This window comes from Zingiber officinale, chromosome 2A, assembly GCF_018446385.1.
Source record: "Zingiber officinale cultivar Zhangliang chromosome 2A, Zo_v1.1, whole genome shotgun sequence".
NCBI lineage: Eukaryota > Viridiplantae > Streptophyta > Magnoliopsida > Zingiberales > Zingiberaceae > Zingiber > Zingiber officinale.
In genome coordinates, this window is record NC_055988.1 from 27,123,277 (window position 1) to 27,138,685 (window position 15,409).

General features: G+C 36.7%; 1 protein-coding gene across 1 annotated transcript; it reads right to left on the reverse strand.

The window, feature by feature from the left end:
• Positions 1-684: 684 nt before the first annotated feature.
• LOC122040976 (type I inositol polyphosphate 5-phosphatase 13-like) lies at positions 685-14,055 on the reverse strand. Its single transcript, XM_042600473.1, has 11 exons — positions 12,787-14,055; positions 8,538-8,790; positions 7,639-8,452; positions 4,976-5,100; positions 4,760-4,844; positions 3,542-3,707; positions 3,401-3,435; positions 3,032-3,299; positions 2,687-2,810; positions 2,037-2,394; positions 685-1,364 (listed from the first exon to the last, which is right to left on the reverse strand). Exons 1-11 carry the CDS (start codon positions 13,739-13,741, stop codon positions 1,017-1,019), a joined length of 3,531 nt encoding a protein of 1,176 aa, XP_042456407.1. The 5' UTR covers positions 13,742-14,055; the 3' UTR covers positions 685-1,016.
• Between the last annotated feature and the right edge of the window lie 1,354 nt (positions 14,056-15,409).

The window sequence follows — 15,409 nt, forward strand, 5'->3', positions numbered from 1 at the left end:
TAAAAATTAAAAGTAAACAATAATATTTGAGATTCTAACCGTCTAAATTAAAATTGAATCAAAATCATTTCCATTTAATTTGAAATAGAATTAATTTTTAAATTTAATTTCAGTTTGGATCGATTGAATAGACAATACATTTAAATTTTTAAATTTATCAATTCACGACACAAACACAATTATTAGTAGGGAAATATACATGTGTGATTGAGTTGTATCAAATGTCTATGCAAAGAAAATGAAGCATAATAAAAATACAAAATAAAATGACCTCTAAATAGATTCACTATTATCACTGTAGTAAAAGGTAATTCTTCAAATTTCTATAATCTAAAGAACAAAAGCCCTCCCAACCAATGCGATTTCATAAACTTACTAAGCTTGACCATAATCAAGAATAAACCTCACCTCTCTTTCTAATAATACAATACAATACAATTTCAAGAAAGGTTGAGCAAATTATCAAGAACTTGAAATAAATGATGAAAATTTTCAACCTGTATCCAAGCTTTAGATTCTTGATTTTGACTCGTGCAATTGTAGTTTTGTGGAATGGTCATCTGGATATCTTGATACAATCGACACTGTCGAGTGAACAGGCTTCAACACAGTGATATCGAGCATTAGTAATGTTTCATATCCTACATAAATAAAACATAACTGATTGAAATGCAAATATACAGATGAGATCTTGATATGTTTTTCATTTCTCACTGTCGAAGAGACGAGAGCAGCATCTTTTTATCCAGACAATGGTCGGTATACATGCCGCCTAATCCAATTAGCATGCTACCTGCTTAATCTAATTCACAGAGCTAGTGTCAATCTGTAAATTCCATGACAACAAAAAGAAAAAAGAAAAAAGAATACAGAAACTTCTAATGAGTTACATTTACAAATTACACCTGCAGGACCTTGCGATTGCTAGAAAAGATCTGATTAGGATTTCTATTTCATGGAACTTGAATTTAGAAAGGGATGAGTTAGACTATAAAAGATAGTTTTGATGTGCGACCTCATGGAACTATTATATTGTTGAACCCAGAAGTCACATCTGATAGAGTTTTAGAACCATCGGATCCATGCTGATTGATAGACTGAATTCTTCTCGATGGAACTTTTTGACCAACTTCATCAGAACTGATGGAGAAACAATGCCGTACATAGATCCGTTGACTTGTGCTCTCCGTTGAGTCAGTGCCTGTGACGACAACTAGTAATACTGCTTCTTTCTCCATGGTATCTTGGCACTGCCAATTCTGAGGTATTCCATCAACAGTCTCTTCCTTGGTGCAAAATTCATCGAGATGAACAGAAACTTCTATTGACTCTCCAGGTTTGATTATGCCAACTGCTGGTTGAACCTAAATTTAGGAAAAAGACAAATAATGAAAATAAAGAAATACCACAGGAAAAACACAATGTAACAGTACTGGCAAAATATAATAGCTTTAAACAACCTAAGCCATAAAAATATTGAGAATCTATCATATTTTGAAGCATCTAAAAAGAGAATGGGTCTGACGCCATAGTGATTCTCCTGTGTCTACTCATGCGTGCATGTGTGCGCATGAAAGATAGCTCATTGTCTAATAATTGGGATCATTGACTCAACTCATTCCTAACTCGCCCATAGAAACTCAACAAAGAATGCAAAAAAGACTGCTTACATTGTTCTAGACTTGCATAAGCACAATAACCTCTCAGCTCCAATACATTAGGAAAATACTCAGATCCTAGTTTCCATAACCAAGCATTTAGGTTGTGTGTTATAAATAATGAAATGCCTAATGAAACAACTTAGACGAATAAAACTAATTAATTCCTAATAAAATAAATTTCCCGAAGTTTGAAAAACCGTAATGTGCCAAATTCTTGATGGCGTGATACATTAACATAGATGCTATAAATCTAGTAGTAATTAAAATAACCAAGTGAGAATATACATAAATATACAGAATGTTATGAACATATATCTTGATAAACTACAAAACTCGACTAAGAAAAAACTATCGAACCATAAGGTCAAAATATACCTCAAGCCAGAAAGGAAAGCCAAAGGAACAACTTGCAGAGAATTCCATTGAATTTTCTGCTCCCACATTGGATTGCCCTTCACAAATGATTTTGAAAACAGCATTGTATTTGTCACATTTATTTGAGATACCCAAAAGCGAAGCTTCTTGGTCTTGTAGAATAATGTTATCTGTGCTAACAGTAGTTTCTGGAACAACATAACATTCTTCAATAAAGGATTTTATTTTGTCATTTGATGCAATTACGTGGCCATACTCTTGCCTCCTTATAAACTCATCAGCATGTGAAATTTCCACACAGAATATGCACCTCACAGGTTTGTGATCACTTTCGGTAACATCCATACATGCTTCATACCTAGTGCGTAAACATATGAGTTCATCAGTTAAACCATATTGCTTTCTTTACAGAAAAGATACTTTAAAAAAAATGTGGATCCACCACATTAGCGCCCCCAGGCCGCCCACTATCATTGGGAAGGAGGTAAAACGGGGAAGTCTAAATGGAAAGTGCCTAGGCAGGGGTCTACAGAGGTGGTGAAACCCTCTACTGAGTTTTGATCCCCCGACCACTACAACCTTATCTCAAGCACTTACCATTGAACCATGTCCCCGAGGGCAAAAAAAGATGCTTCAAAAATCAATCTTACATAGCTATTGATGAAACTACAGGACACTCTGAAGAGCAATCAGCTGCGGAGATTGAACGGCTATCACGATACAGTATCCTATCGCACCAAGCAGGAATACGCTTCTTCTCACCAGAATCATATCCTAAAAAATATTGTCACAGTAAGCTGTCACAGTAAGCTTCAGTAGCTTCATAAGAACTTTGTAGAAATATTTGAACAGCAGTAAAATTTCAAAACAAAAATAACGAACAAAAAATTATGCATGTCATATCTGTTTTAGAAACTATGAAGTATAACCAGATAAAAACATAACCTTCATAATCTTGGGAAGAAGTTTGCAAAATTAGCTTTGACAAATTCTACCTGATAAACCTGGCTGGTTCCTTTCAAACTTGTATGTAGGGGGAAATTTTATTTGCCCTTCACGCATTCCTTGGAAGACTCTGCCTGCCTTCATTTCTGCTCGGAGTTGATCCTTGTCTCTAAGCCAATCAAAACACCTTTGAGAAATCATGTCTCTAGCTTCATCGTAAGTGATGCTATTAAGCCGGTAATTAAAATCACCAAGAAAAACCACCATGTCAGCTTCAGACAATTCGGGTTTGCCATCATCAGATTGAGATCCCACAGCCTGCCAGCCATAACAAGAGATTCTGTTAGAGAACTAGATCATACTCGAGAGAAAAGGTTGATCAAGATAACTGGTTTTGAAATAAATAAATTAATACGTACATTCACTCCACGAAGTTGGACAGATGTAGGACCAGCTACAAAACAAAAAGAAAAAGAAAAAAAAAATTATAGTGAACGTAAAAAAGACTGTATATTTAATATAACTCTCCATTATGGCTTCAGGAGTAAGCGAATCAAAACCTGAAGCTCCATGAGCCCCTGTAGTTGGCCGACTGAAAGACAAGGTTCGATAAACATGATCAAAGTCAGCATTTCTCCTACTAACAGCTTCCAGATGTGCAGCAAAATGGCAATTCACAAAACATATGGAACGATCATAGACCCTCATCCTCAAACCTACAGCACCCTGTATAAAATTTTATATTATGACCCATTTTGCTTATCATTTTGGTTAAAGCATACCACAGGATTCAGAAACCAGATATATCCAATGATGGATGAAAGATCAAATAAAATTCATAAAAGCACTAAATCAGGACATTGTAAATAGCAATCATAAACAATTCACACACAGAATATGAGATATCTAACTGCATCAATCTGTTACAAACTTTTACAACATACTTGCACTATGCATTTTATTGACAACCATCTAAATGTCAATATACAAATCATACAATTTTGTAAATGAAATTACTCTTGCGTCATCTTAGATTCAGTTAGCTTAAATTACTTGGAATGAATTTACGAAGGTGCAAGCTATCCAGTTGGTTGGTAGAGACCTTGGAATTTGTTGCCAACACTTGGAATAAGTTTAATATGCATGACTTGCAAATTAAAACAAGTATTCAGTAAATACACCAATCTTATAAATTAGGTTTTGATTTAATCATCTGAAATTTCTAGCAAAAGTTCAAAATGAAACCTAGATGAAAAAAATATTTTATGAAGAAATAAAAACTGGTTGAATGTATACAATTACATCTAGGTGAGTTTTCTAACATAAACTTAGCCATTATAAAATGAGATGATTTGTTGGAGGGTTTCAATGCATAAATGGAAACTATCCCTATACTTTGCATTGTATGATTCGTAAGTAGATAGTGGGTTTAGCTCAGCCATCTAAATCTTATAGTGGAAGATATATCTCCAAGGTTTTAAAAAGATTAAGCAGGTCATACACTAAGGGTCGCCACATAGTGCATTTGACAATGTTTCGACACGAATCAAGAACATATGGTGTAAGAGCACATTAGGGTCACCACATGCGCCCTTGTCATGTGCTCTTACCTTATTTTAATAAATCTTATAATTACAAAAAACTAAATCATATATTAGATGTCTAATGGACTATCTCCCAACCAACACAACATGCATGCGTATAATGATTTTTATCTACATTGAGTTTAACTAAAAAGGGATCGAATTATGAATATAAAGAAGTGTTAAGCGTATAACCTTGTTACCAATAGCACGCCCAAATCCACACGGTGCAGCTGCAGCATCAACATCACCAATATATTGCCTAAGGCCCTTCCTAGCCCTAGAATATTTTAAAAGAGATTCACTAGTACAAACAACATATTTCATTTGCATAATTGAATTGAGCAGATCAAACTATTCCAAAACAAGGGTTTTCTACGGAATATATGACAACATCTACAAAGCATATACCATGCAGCAATGAGTAACCCTGCCAATTGCCTAGAACCAACACGCTGAAAAGATGATCCTTCATCTAAGGTCTTGCCAATTGCATTCAACCACCATTGACCATTACCACTCCCTTCGAGTCCTACCTAAGATCATAAAAGCAAGCACAAATTTAACGAAAGTAATCATTGTGAAATTCTACATAATTTGGTCTAGAGGTTATATCTCATAAATGATAAAACCAAAAATATGTCCATAGAAATAAGGCACACGCCCACGTTGAACTTAGCATATAGTGTTTTATAAACTTAACCAAAGGTCCATATCCAGGATTTTACAGTAGTGCTCAACTCATATTTGTAGTTGTCACTACTACTAGTCATTATCAAGTGCTGTGAAGTGTGATAGTATTTCTGTAGCATAAAGAATGAAACACATCTATCCAGCTAATATTGTTATAAAAGACCTTAATCATTTCCCACCAGAAAAATTCCAAAAAAAAGGACAGAGATATATGATTTTTTCCCTCACACATAAAGGTCAGAGGGACTGCATTTTTTAGAAATCTCAAATTGTTACGAGTGATTCTCCAAAATTTCATCCAACTTAGTTCAGAAAATTAAATTGCATTCTTAAATTATTATCAATCACAAACTAAAATTAGGTGCACTATGCCACAAATTAGTTCAGCAAATTCCTTCAGTTGATGGAAGGAAAATCTAAAATATACAACTTAGATATTCAATAACTAAAACTTGATATTTGCACTCAATTTTTTGCTTCAATTTTATCACATAAAAATGGTCAGCACAGCCCTAACCCTTGTTGACCAATAGGCCACACACTGCTGGATATTTTTGAACCCCAATGCTCTTATTGCTCCTCTACCACTAAGAATATCATTTGGCCACTGTGCAAATTCGCGCATATATATGATTGATGTTACTAGAGTAATAATTTAACTTGAAAAGTCCAGTTGTTACAAATGGAATAAAGAGATTTTTCTTTCTGATATTCATGTGGCGCATAGTTACTTGAGGCGTGAAGCTCCTAAAAGTGCATAGGTGTTGTAGGGTTTGAGGCGCTAGGCGCAAGGTGAAGTGCACGCCTTACCGAAGTAAGACGCTTTGGGTATAAATTTTTATAATTCAAACATATATAAGAAATTTCTGTCAAAACATGTCACTAATAAAATTCAAATATTTCACCAAGTATTAAACAATAATATAAATATAAAATTCATTAATATTCAAATATTGAAATAGTTTTTCTTCATAATCAAAATCAAATTTCAAATTAAAGAAAAATCAAAATAAGTGAAATGAAAATTCTAAACTAATTTACAATTTAATTCTGTGAGAGAAAAAAATAAAACCAATAAGAAAATTTATGAACTTAAATCTGTGAGGAAAAAAACATACAGTTACAACAAAACAAAGGAGAAAACCAAGAAAGTGTAGTACTGTAGCCAAATCTAGAACAGATGTTGATGTTGATGTCATAGGCAAGAGAAAAGTTCGTGTTTGAGAAGGGAGGGGAGGTTGATGCTAATTTTTTAGGGGGGAGGAAGAGTCATCTAAGAGAAAATCAATTAAATAAGTTGGCAAGGGAGGTTGATGTTCATTTTCTAGGAGAGAGGAAGAGTCAAGAAAGAAAAATGCATTGCATGTATGCAAGTTAATGCAATCTAATTAATTTAAAGGGTATTTAAAGATATGGGTTGGACTTTTAAAAAAATTAAAACTTCAATAAAGCGAGGAAAATCGCTTCTTAAGTGCTTAACCTCACAAAAGACACTCGCTTAAGCATGCTTCATTCAAGTACTATGCCTAGGCACAAATGGCGTAGCCAGGCATGCGCTTTTCACAACTATGATGTGGCGTGTAAAGACTACACAACTGACTCTGGCTCAACAAGTGTGTTGACTAAATATAGATATATATATCTATAGATAGCAAGATTCTATACATAACCTCCTACTTGGATATTACTTATCTCAAATGCTCAAGCTGTTAGGAAAGAGAGTAGCTCTAAAAATAATAATAATAATACATGACAGTAAGCAAGCAAACCTCCTTTTCGCTTAACAGAAGTTCTTAATTCAGCCCATCATCTATTGCACTTCAATGAACTACACCATTAAATGAATACTATTAAGTGATGGGAGGTTGCAAATGGTGATTACTATTTTTGTTGGTTACAGTACAAAGAATCTCTAAGGATAGGGATTTGCTCAAATGTTATACTAGGATTGATATGATAGGTTAGACTGGTGGAAGACCTGTCCCAAAAGGTTTAAGATGTCAGAAAACAATATTTTCTTTATATTGTTAGCAATCCACCTATTTTGTAGGGTAGAAAACTAGATTGATCTGGCTCAAGCCACGAACTAATCCTAACTATTTTCAAATCACCATCACTAGAAGAATTCACACCGGACAATCTACTTAAATTTGACTGGATGGCCACCTTTTCAAAAGGTTAAGCAATTGGGAAAGAGACTCATTTCACCATTACATTCATAATGCATTAACAATGGTAGAAAAAGAGAAATTTGAACTTTACATAGTTAAAACAGATGATATAATATTTTATGTTCCCTTTGATTTGATTCTTTTAATAAAGGAATAGGTAAGACTCAAAACTGGATAGTGTGGAAAAGACAAAAAGGGTAAATATCTTACAGTCTCTTTAGCAGCAGCCATTGCTAGGAATCCAGCACCCATTTCCACCTCTTGCAATCCAACAACTACTAATCCAACCTCTGATGCTGCACTACCCAACCAAGAAATAAGTGAATTAGGAGATGCTCTTCCTTGACCGACATTCCAAGTTCCAACCAAGATCTTAATATTTTCCAATTTCATATAAGACTGCTCCTTATTAGCCAACTCTGTTCGTAATAAATCATCAAGTGGCCCAGAAGATCTGATATTCCACCCACGAATGCCACCATGATGTGCCAATGTATACATATATGAGCCTCCTATGGCCATTTTGATGACTGCACTGCTATGTGCAATCCATTCTCCAAGCAGATTCCCATCAAGATCCATAATCTGAACTTTGCCACTGGCATAGCCCACCCACACCCTTGGTCCATACGTACAAATTGACTTAACAGAAGAAGAGTGATGCTGACACTCTTGCATCCGGTTGCCATTTCCGTCCCACTGGACTACAGAGCCATTTGAGCATCCAGTCCAGATCATGCCAACCATTGATACAGCTATGGCTTCTGTTCTCCGCTGATCTTCCATAATCGATGTTCCTTTAACAGCAACTCTGCGAACAACATCAGCTGCTCCCATCAGGGCATTACGAGAACGTTGAAAAAAGCTAACTGAACCTTGAGACTTTTCCTTCTTTGATGATGAAACAGATTTTGTCTTCATTTCATCTTCAACATTCAAATCTTGTGCAGATGGTAGATCAAGCCTAGTCTCTACCTGTCCATCAATACCAAACACTTTCAATAGATCCCTAGAATGGGAATCCCTGCAGAATAAAAATTGACATCTGAATAATCGAGGGAAGCTGTTAAATGAACCATCAATGAAGCAATTGATAGAAGTTAGCATACCATAATGCAAAGGATAGACTACCAGCACTCCACACTTTAGAGCTACAATCATCAGATGCCATATATTTTACATCAAAAGAAGGTAAGGTGCAAACACCATTCACAGTAAATTTGCTCCTTAGGTCAATGTACGACCTCTCCATTAGTAAAGCAGCAATATGTCTTTCTTCTGCTTTGAGAGAAAGGGCCTTGCCAATGGCATCCCATGGCCATACCTTTATAGCTCCACCATCAGAACCAGACCATATTTCACCTGGAGTTGAAAGTTACATATGTTACAAAATGTGAGCTCCCAAAAACATTCAACATTCAGGTACTAATTTCCTAAAATCACCGAAGAGAAGTATAGTATTCTAACTTTTACCATTTTGGAGAATGAAGCATTAAAATCATGAAAATTTATCAACGTAATTCTAGTAACTCTGAGACTAATTAGAACAATTAGTACATGACAATCAGCTCATAAAGTTTATTTCTTGACAGTTGGGTATGAAAATTGTTCCATGCAAGGCATGGGCAAAATTTATTGTTCAAGATCAGTGTCAAGGTCCATGGTGACAGCAACAATTAGATTATGGGCAAGGCTTCTATGAGATTGGTGACGACATCCAAGGCAATCATGATGTTCGCAAGAAGCTTATGCAAGGCCTACAACAAACAACAACAATATCAACCGAGACAACCTCTTGATCCAACCACAGCAACCATGACAGCAGCGAGGTTCATGAGCTTCAAATGAGTTTTCATGAGGCCCACGAGGTTCACAAAACTTCCACATGCAATGTGAGGCTTCCTTCTCTTCCCCGATTCTTTCCTATCCTCCTCGGTGCTTTTAGCATCATTTGTCGGTACACAAAACATAACATTGGCATCAAATCATTTCGACCAAGAGCCAAAACACTTAAGTTAAACAATATTACAAACCATGCTTGAAAAAAAAAAAAAAAAAAGACATCCAATATTGCACCTTCTATATATTTATGAAGTGTATTTGTTATGAAACAAGTGGTGCATCTACGCTTTGCTTTATACTATGCAATTTATTAGAGACTAGAAAAATGATGTGGCCTATAATTTTATAAAACATATATATTTAAAAAAATTTATAAAATTAATATATAAAAATTGAAATTTAAAATAACTAATTTTGAAGTTTCTATAATAATAGATTTAAACAATTACTAAATGAAAACTTTGGCAAAAGATTATTCATAAATCAAAAATAAACCATAAAGATGTAAATTTAAAATTTTTAGTATGTATTATATGGCATTAAATTTAATTATGTTTATGATTAGAGTTGATTTAAATTATGGGAGAAATGAAAACACTCTTTTAAGGCAACTTAAACAACTTTACATATTATACTAAAAAACTTAAGAAAAGTCATTATGTATATTAATATATAGAAAAAATTTCATTTTGCTTACATATTTGATCACTTTTTCAAAATACCCCTAGACTTTTAAAATTATTATTCTATCCCCTAGACTTTATTTTTGTGGTTGGCATACCCCCTCTATCATTAGCCCCTAACCCCCTCCATTATCCCAATCATGTGTGTTATATGTGAAGCACACTTTGTGTGTTTCACTAGTGCAAGATGATTTCAAAATTAACTTGCACCCCATAAAATCATGGTATGTCATTTTAATGAGGGAGGCAGATTGATTTCAAAGTGAGTGTGTACCTCATAAAATCATAATTTCTATAGTAAAACCACACTTTGTTACTCTTGCAACAGAGAATCTAGGATGCTCGTATGAATTTAATATTTGGTCACAAGTTGATTTCAAAATCAGTTTGCACCACTAAATTAGCACACTATTAGACATGGGGTGTCACATGGGTTGAGCTGCCCATGACATGGCATAGGTCACCCACCAAAGACCAAGCTGTGTTATGTTAGGCCCAAGCAAGTCTTTGAAACAAGTTGCGCGGTAGGCGCTCAACCAATGGGCTATGCCTGGAACAAAATAAATCTAGGCATAACTCGAGTGTCGAGCTAGGTACGACCTTTTTTATTTTATTTTCTATTTTTTATTTTATGAATTTATTTTTTAAAAAATTTATTTTATTTTTAAATTTTTCCCCTATTTTTATGATTTCTTTTTTCTTTTTGATCTTCTTCTCTTTTACTAATTTTGCTTTTTTAAAAAAATAATTAAATATTAATTCAACATGCAGATCAGAGCTTAGGTAAGTATGAGTCGTCCCCGGGGCTATGGTGTCACGGTAGGACATCCAGGTTGTCACCCAGGCACCGCGGTTCAAATCCCAACTATGACGTATTTGCAGGAATTTTTTCTCCAAATGGGGGACACAATCAAAGAATGCTGGGTTTTTGAGTCGGCCGCCGTATGCGCTTCCCGATTTACCCTGGTGGTCGGTGGAAAAATTTCGTGGGGTCGGGCCGGTCACCCCAAGGATAGTCAATGAGGCTAACTAGGATTATCATTTTTTTTAGGAGGGGTAAGTATGAGTCACCTGAATATGAGTCGATGACAAGCTAGGGTGATCATAAGTCATGCCTAGCATAGTTAATTGAGTTGTGTCAGGGCACAACATGGAAACTTCATGCGCCAAGCAAACTCGTCTCATGCCTAGCTTGAGCATGACCAATTGACATGTCTAGTTGGGAGGGGGACATCAACCACCCTATATTTGTGAAAGGTAATGGTTTAGGTGGCGATCAAAGTCATCATAAGTTAAAACTTTGTAGTGCATTAGTGATTTCAAAACAACCCACCTCCTTCCGCCTCAAACCATTGCTGCCGCAATAGCTATTACTGCCCGCTGCCATCGCTTGCTGTCGTCATTAGGTTAGAGTTTTATATATTTTAGATTTAGCACAGCACAAACGAAAAACCTAATTCTTAGTTTCAGCATTTTGGCTTCGAACACATCATTGGACCGGGTGGCGCATCCGAGTTCGTCGCTAGGCTTGGGTGACACTTCCAGGCTCATTATCGAGCTCGGGCTACACGCCGGGCTCGCATGATGGGTACAGACTCGTCGCCGGCCAGGTGACGATCACGTCACCGAGGTCCGATTGAACGGATATAGTTTTTTTTTGTTTTTGAAATTAGGATTTAATCGAAACTTTAAATTAATAATTTTAACAAACTCCTAACTATGATTGGGATAACTTAAACAGGCTTAATTAAAGTCTAATACAATTATCCTATATATATATCTTTTAAAAATTAAAAAAATATTTAGATTAACTTTTTTATTTTTAGTTAATATATTTTATATTTAGTTATTAATATGGTTATTAATTTTTATTAATATTATTCATAAAAATAGTAAAAAAAATTCAACCGTCTAGGCGGCCGAGGTGGTAGGTTGTTACTGATTGTCCCACCACCGTCTACTATCGTTTACAATAATACAGTTAGATAATAGTCAGCATCCTTAAGTTTCTAGCTGCAAAAGGATTCATAAAATATTTTTCTAATTATGAAATCACAAAACTTATTATTTTATGGGCTCAATACTAATTGAAAATTCTTGCAGCATTGTGTCATTGTAATAAAATGGATGCAAGATGAATTTAGGCACACTCAACTTGTGGTAAAATTTCAAGGACGTGTTAACGTCCTTAGGTTTCTAGTTGCGAGATGCTTCAGAAATTTTACTCTCATAATTACTCTCAAAATTGATTAAAAAATATCATTTTTACAAGACACAAGCTAATTTTGAAATCAACGTTGTCTTTAGAACTAGCAAGTCACCCGTCACATGGGATGCAAACGAAGGATAAAAACAAACCCTAGGGGGAAAATGGTGATTTTCAAAATTTAGGATGACATTTTAAAAATATGGTGAAATTATAGGGGCAAAATGAAATTTCCTCTAATTTATATTCCATTATTAGATGATACTATAAATGTATACATTAGTTATAATATAGTAATATTAGAAATTATTCTATTTTAGATGGGTAAATCAGGGAATAGCAAGATATATATATATATATATATATATATATATATATATATATATATATATATATAATGGAGCCCAGGGCTATGGTGCAGGGGGCACCCCGATCCCCAACAATGGTACATTAGGGATTTTTTTCTCCAAATGAGATGCGGAACTAATGGAAACTGAGATGAATCAAGTTTTGCTATTTTTTTGGGGGGACTAATGGCAATTGATATTTCTAACCAAACGAAAGCAGGACAAATTGTAGAGGTAAACCTGGTAGGGAAGGGAAGGGAAGGGAAGGGAAGGGAAGTACCATAAGATGTGATAACCATAGATAGCACAGGAGATCGATGGTGTGCCTGCCATGAAAGACCTTCTCTGAACGGAAGGCAACCGCCACAACCACTATTACTCGCAGCAGCAGTCGAACCAGAGACAGGATCATCTGAAGCAGCGAAGGGTAATTCCATTTTCCAAGACCTGATCTTTCCATCCTTGTGACCGCTCCAGATCAAGCCATTAGCAGCGTCCACCGCCAAGCACAGAGTCGGCGACGCGCGACAAGACTCGTTGAACGGCGCGCTCTTCTCATCACCTTTCCTTGCCATGACCCCGGGCTCCCAGTTTTCGAACACACTCTTGAGGTTCCAAACCCGGAGGCCGGACTCCTGACCGGCCCAGAGCTGCGACCCGACGCAGGCGATGATGCGGAGGAAGGACCCTGCCTGGGTTTCGCGCAGCGGGTGGGGGCGCACCTCGAGCGCAGGAGGGCGGCCGGTGTGCATGGCAGCGCGGGCCGGAACGCGGAATATGCCGACGCCGCCGCCGCTGCCCATGAACTCGGGCACCGTGCCGGGGGAGCCTCCGAACTCGAACATGGCGCGATCTAGGGTTAGGGTTCCGTCCCCGTCGGAGTCGTCGCAGTGGTGGTTTCCGAAGGATCCGCCAAGACTGGCGTGTAGGGATTGGGTGGGGGGCGGTGGAGGGTGGAAGCCGGTCTCCTCGAGGGAGGCGGACTGGTGGCGGCGGTTGGCGCGGCGGGAGGAGTTACCGGAGGAGCAAGGCGCCGATTCATCACTGGTGTAGCAGTGGCGGCGAGTGGTTGGGTCGTCGCCGCCGAGGTTCTGCTTGCGGGTGGCGTTGCGGCGGGCGGCACCAGGGAGGAAAGCGTCCAGGTTGAAAGGCTGGCTGTAGGAGATCCCTTTCCGGTAAGGGGGACGCGCCACCAAATCTCCGGCGGCGTCCTCCTCATCCTTCTTCTCCTCCATGGGTGAATCGACGAGCGGCAGGAGGAGGGGTGAAGATGGACTGAGGGAAGGAAAAGTGTAGGAATGCGAGGAATGCGATGGATAAAGGTCAAATGAGGAGAGCAGAAGCAGCGGGAGGGCGGAGATGGTGGCGACATGCGCGCGAGAGATCACGGACCTCGACCACTTCGTCTTCCCCTCCACCCGTCGCCTACCCGCCCCTCCCCCGTTGCTTCTAATTCAACCTTTGATTTTCCTGGACCCGGTTTACGCACTGCTTGCCTTAATAACCGGACCGGTTTAATCCAGAATCAAGCCGAGATTTTTGCAAAAATAATATTTTCTTATGATTAGATTGGACTATGTTATTTTCATGCGTCCGACAAGATTCAAGTTAAAATTTGTGTATATTTCTAACATGTACATGGAGTTGCAGTAGTGGACATGAAGCTCGTGTTGTAGCTTGTTAACTCGATGAGAACGAGTTTGATTTTGCTAAATAGCTGACCTAGAACGAATGGTGAGCTTTTGAGAAGCTCAGGGGACCCTCAAGGCATGGAGGAGCATGGAAGAACGGTGAACTTGGAAGCATGATGGAATTGGACGGCATAGTGCGATCTTAGTGCATTTGATAGCTTGTGACTTAGAATTCTTGACATTCGTACTTGCTTAATCTAAGGAGGATTCTTTAATATACTTAATTATATTTCTGACTCTTTGATTCATTTATATCTTTTAAGTATTTAATAATCATCAAAATTAATTATATGAACTACTCATCTCATATAAACATATTTTTCCTTTAAAATAATAGAATCCTAATTAGTCATCTTTTTTAAAAAATTATTGATAAACAGTATCATTTGAACATGTATTATCAACTGTAATAAAATTTTTAATAATTTTTCAACCTCTCAAGTAATTTTCAATGACTAAATTAACTATCTCACCTTTATGACTTATAATTGGTCAATTTTACTTGTAATGGAACAAAAATTGAGAATTTTTTCCTTTAGGTTCTAATTTGTATTAATAAAATGAGCTATTATATATATATATATAATTGATTTTTTTAATTGATATTCATGTTTCAAAGGTCACAGAAACTCTTTTTGTTACATCATGCAACAAACTTTTTAATTTTTTTTCTTCCAAAGTATATAATTCAATACAATCATATGTAATCGTCTATCTTAAAGGAATTTGAAATTTTGGATATACCATAGACATAAATGCTTTAATCTTTCTCTTTCTACAAATTTAAAAGAGAATTCATCCATTATAATTATTCTAGTTAATACTTTTCCAAATACATCTTGATCAAATTTTTAAGAAATCAGACACACCTCACCCTCTCTTGAACACGGTTGTAAATTTAACTATGCTTGAGTTGTTTCAACAACATGAGGGCAATTTTTATACATAAGGCAATATGGGTGTTGGTGCGGGAAGCATCCGATGATCGAACCAATATTTTGATAATGGCAAAGGATTCAAAGTTAAGATTATGTTGTGATCTAACAAGTTTGAATGAGCTTGTAAGAAAGTCCTAAGTGTACTTAGGCAAAAGCCCTAGCTGCGGTTAGGCAAGTGGAAAACCCTAGGGGGTGGTAACTCTAGGTCATAGGGGGTGGTAACCCCATGCGGAAAGTCTTGGCGAGTCGAGGTTTCAGGCAAAAAAAGTCCTAG

Bases quoted from the DNA above. Each gene is read 5' to 3' on its own strand.
- LOC122040976 (XM_042600473.1), bottom strand. From the start codon at position 13,741: ATGGAGGAGAAGAAGGATGAGGAGGACGCCGCCGGAGATTTGGTGGCG. The intron at 3,300-3,400 runs GTACGTATTAAT...TATGGCTGGCAG, and splicing joins TCCAACTTCGTGGAGTGAAT to GCTGTGGGATCTCAATCTGA. The intron at 2,811-3,031 runs GTAGAATTTGTC...AATATTTTTTAG, and splicing joins GAACCAGCCAGGTTTATCAG to GATATGATTCTGGTGAGAAG.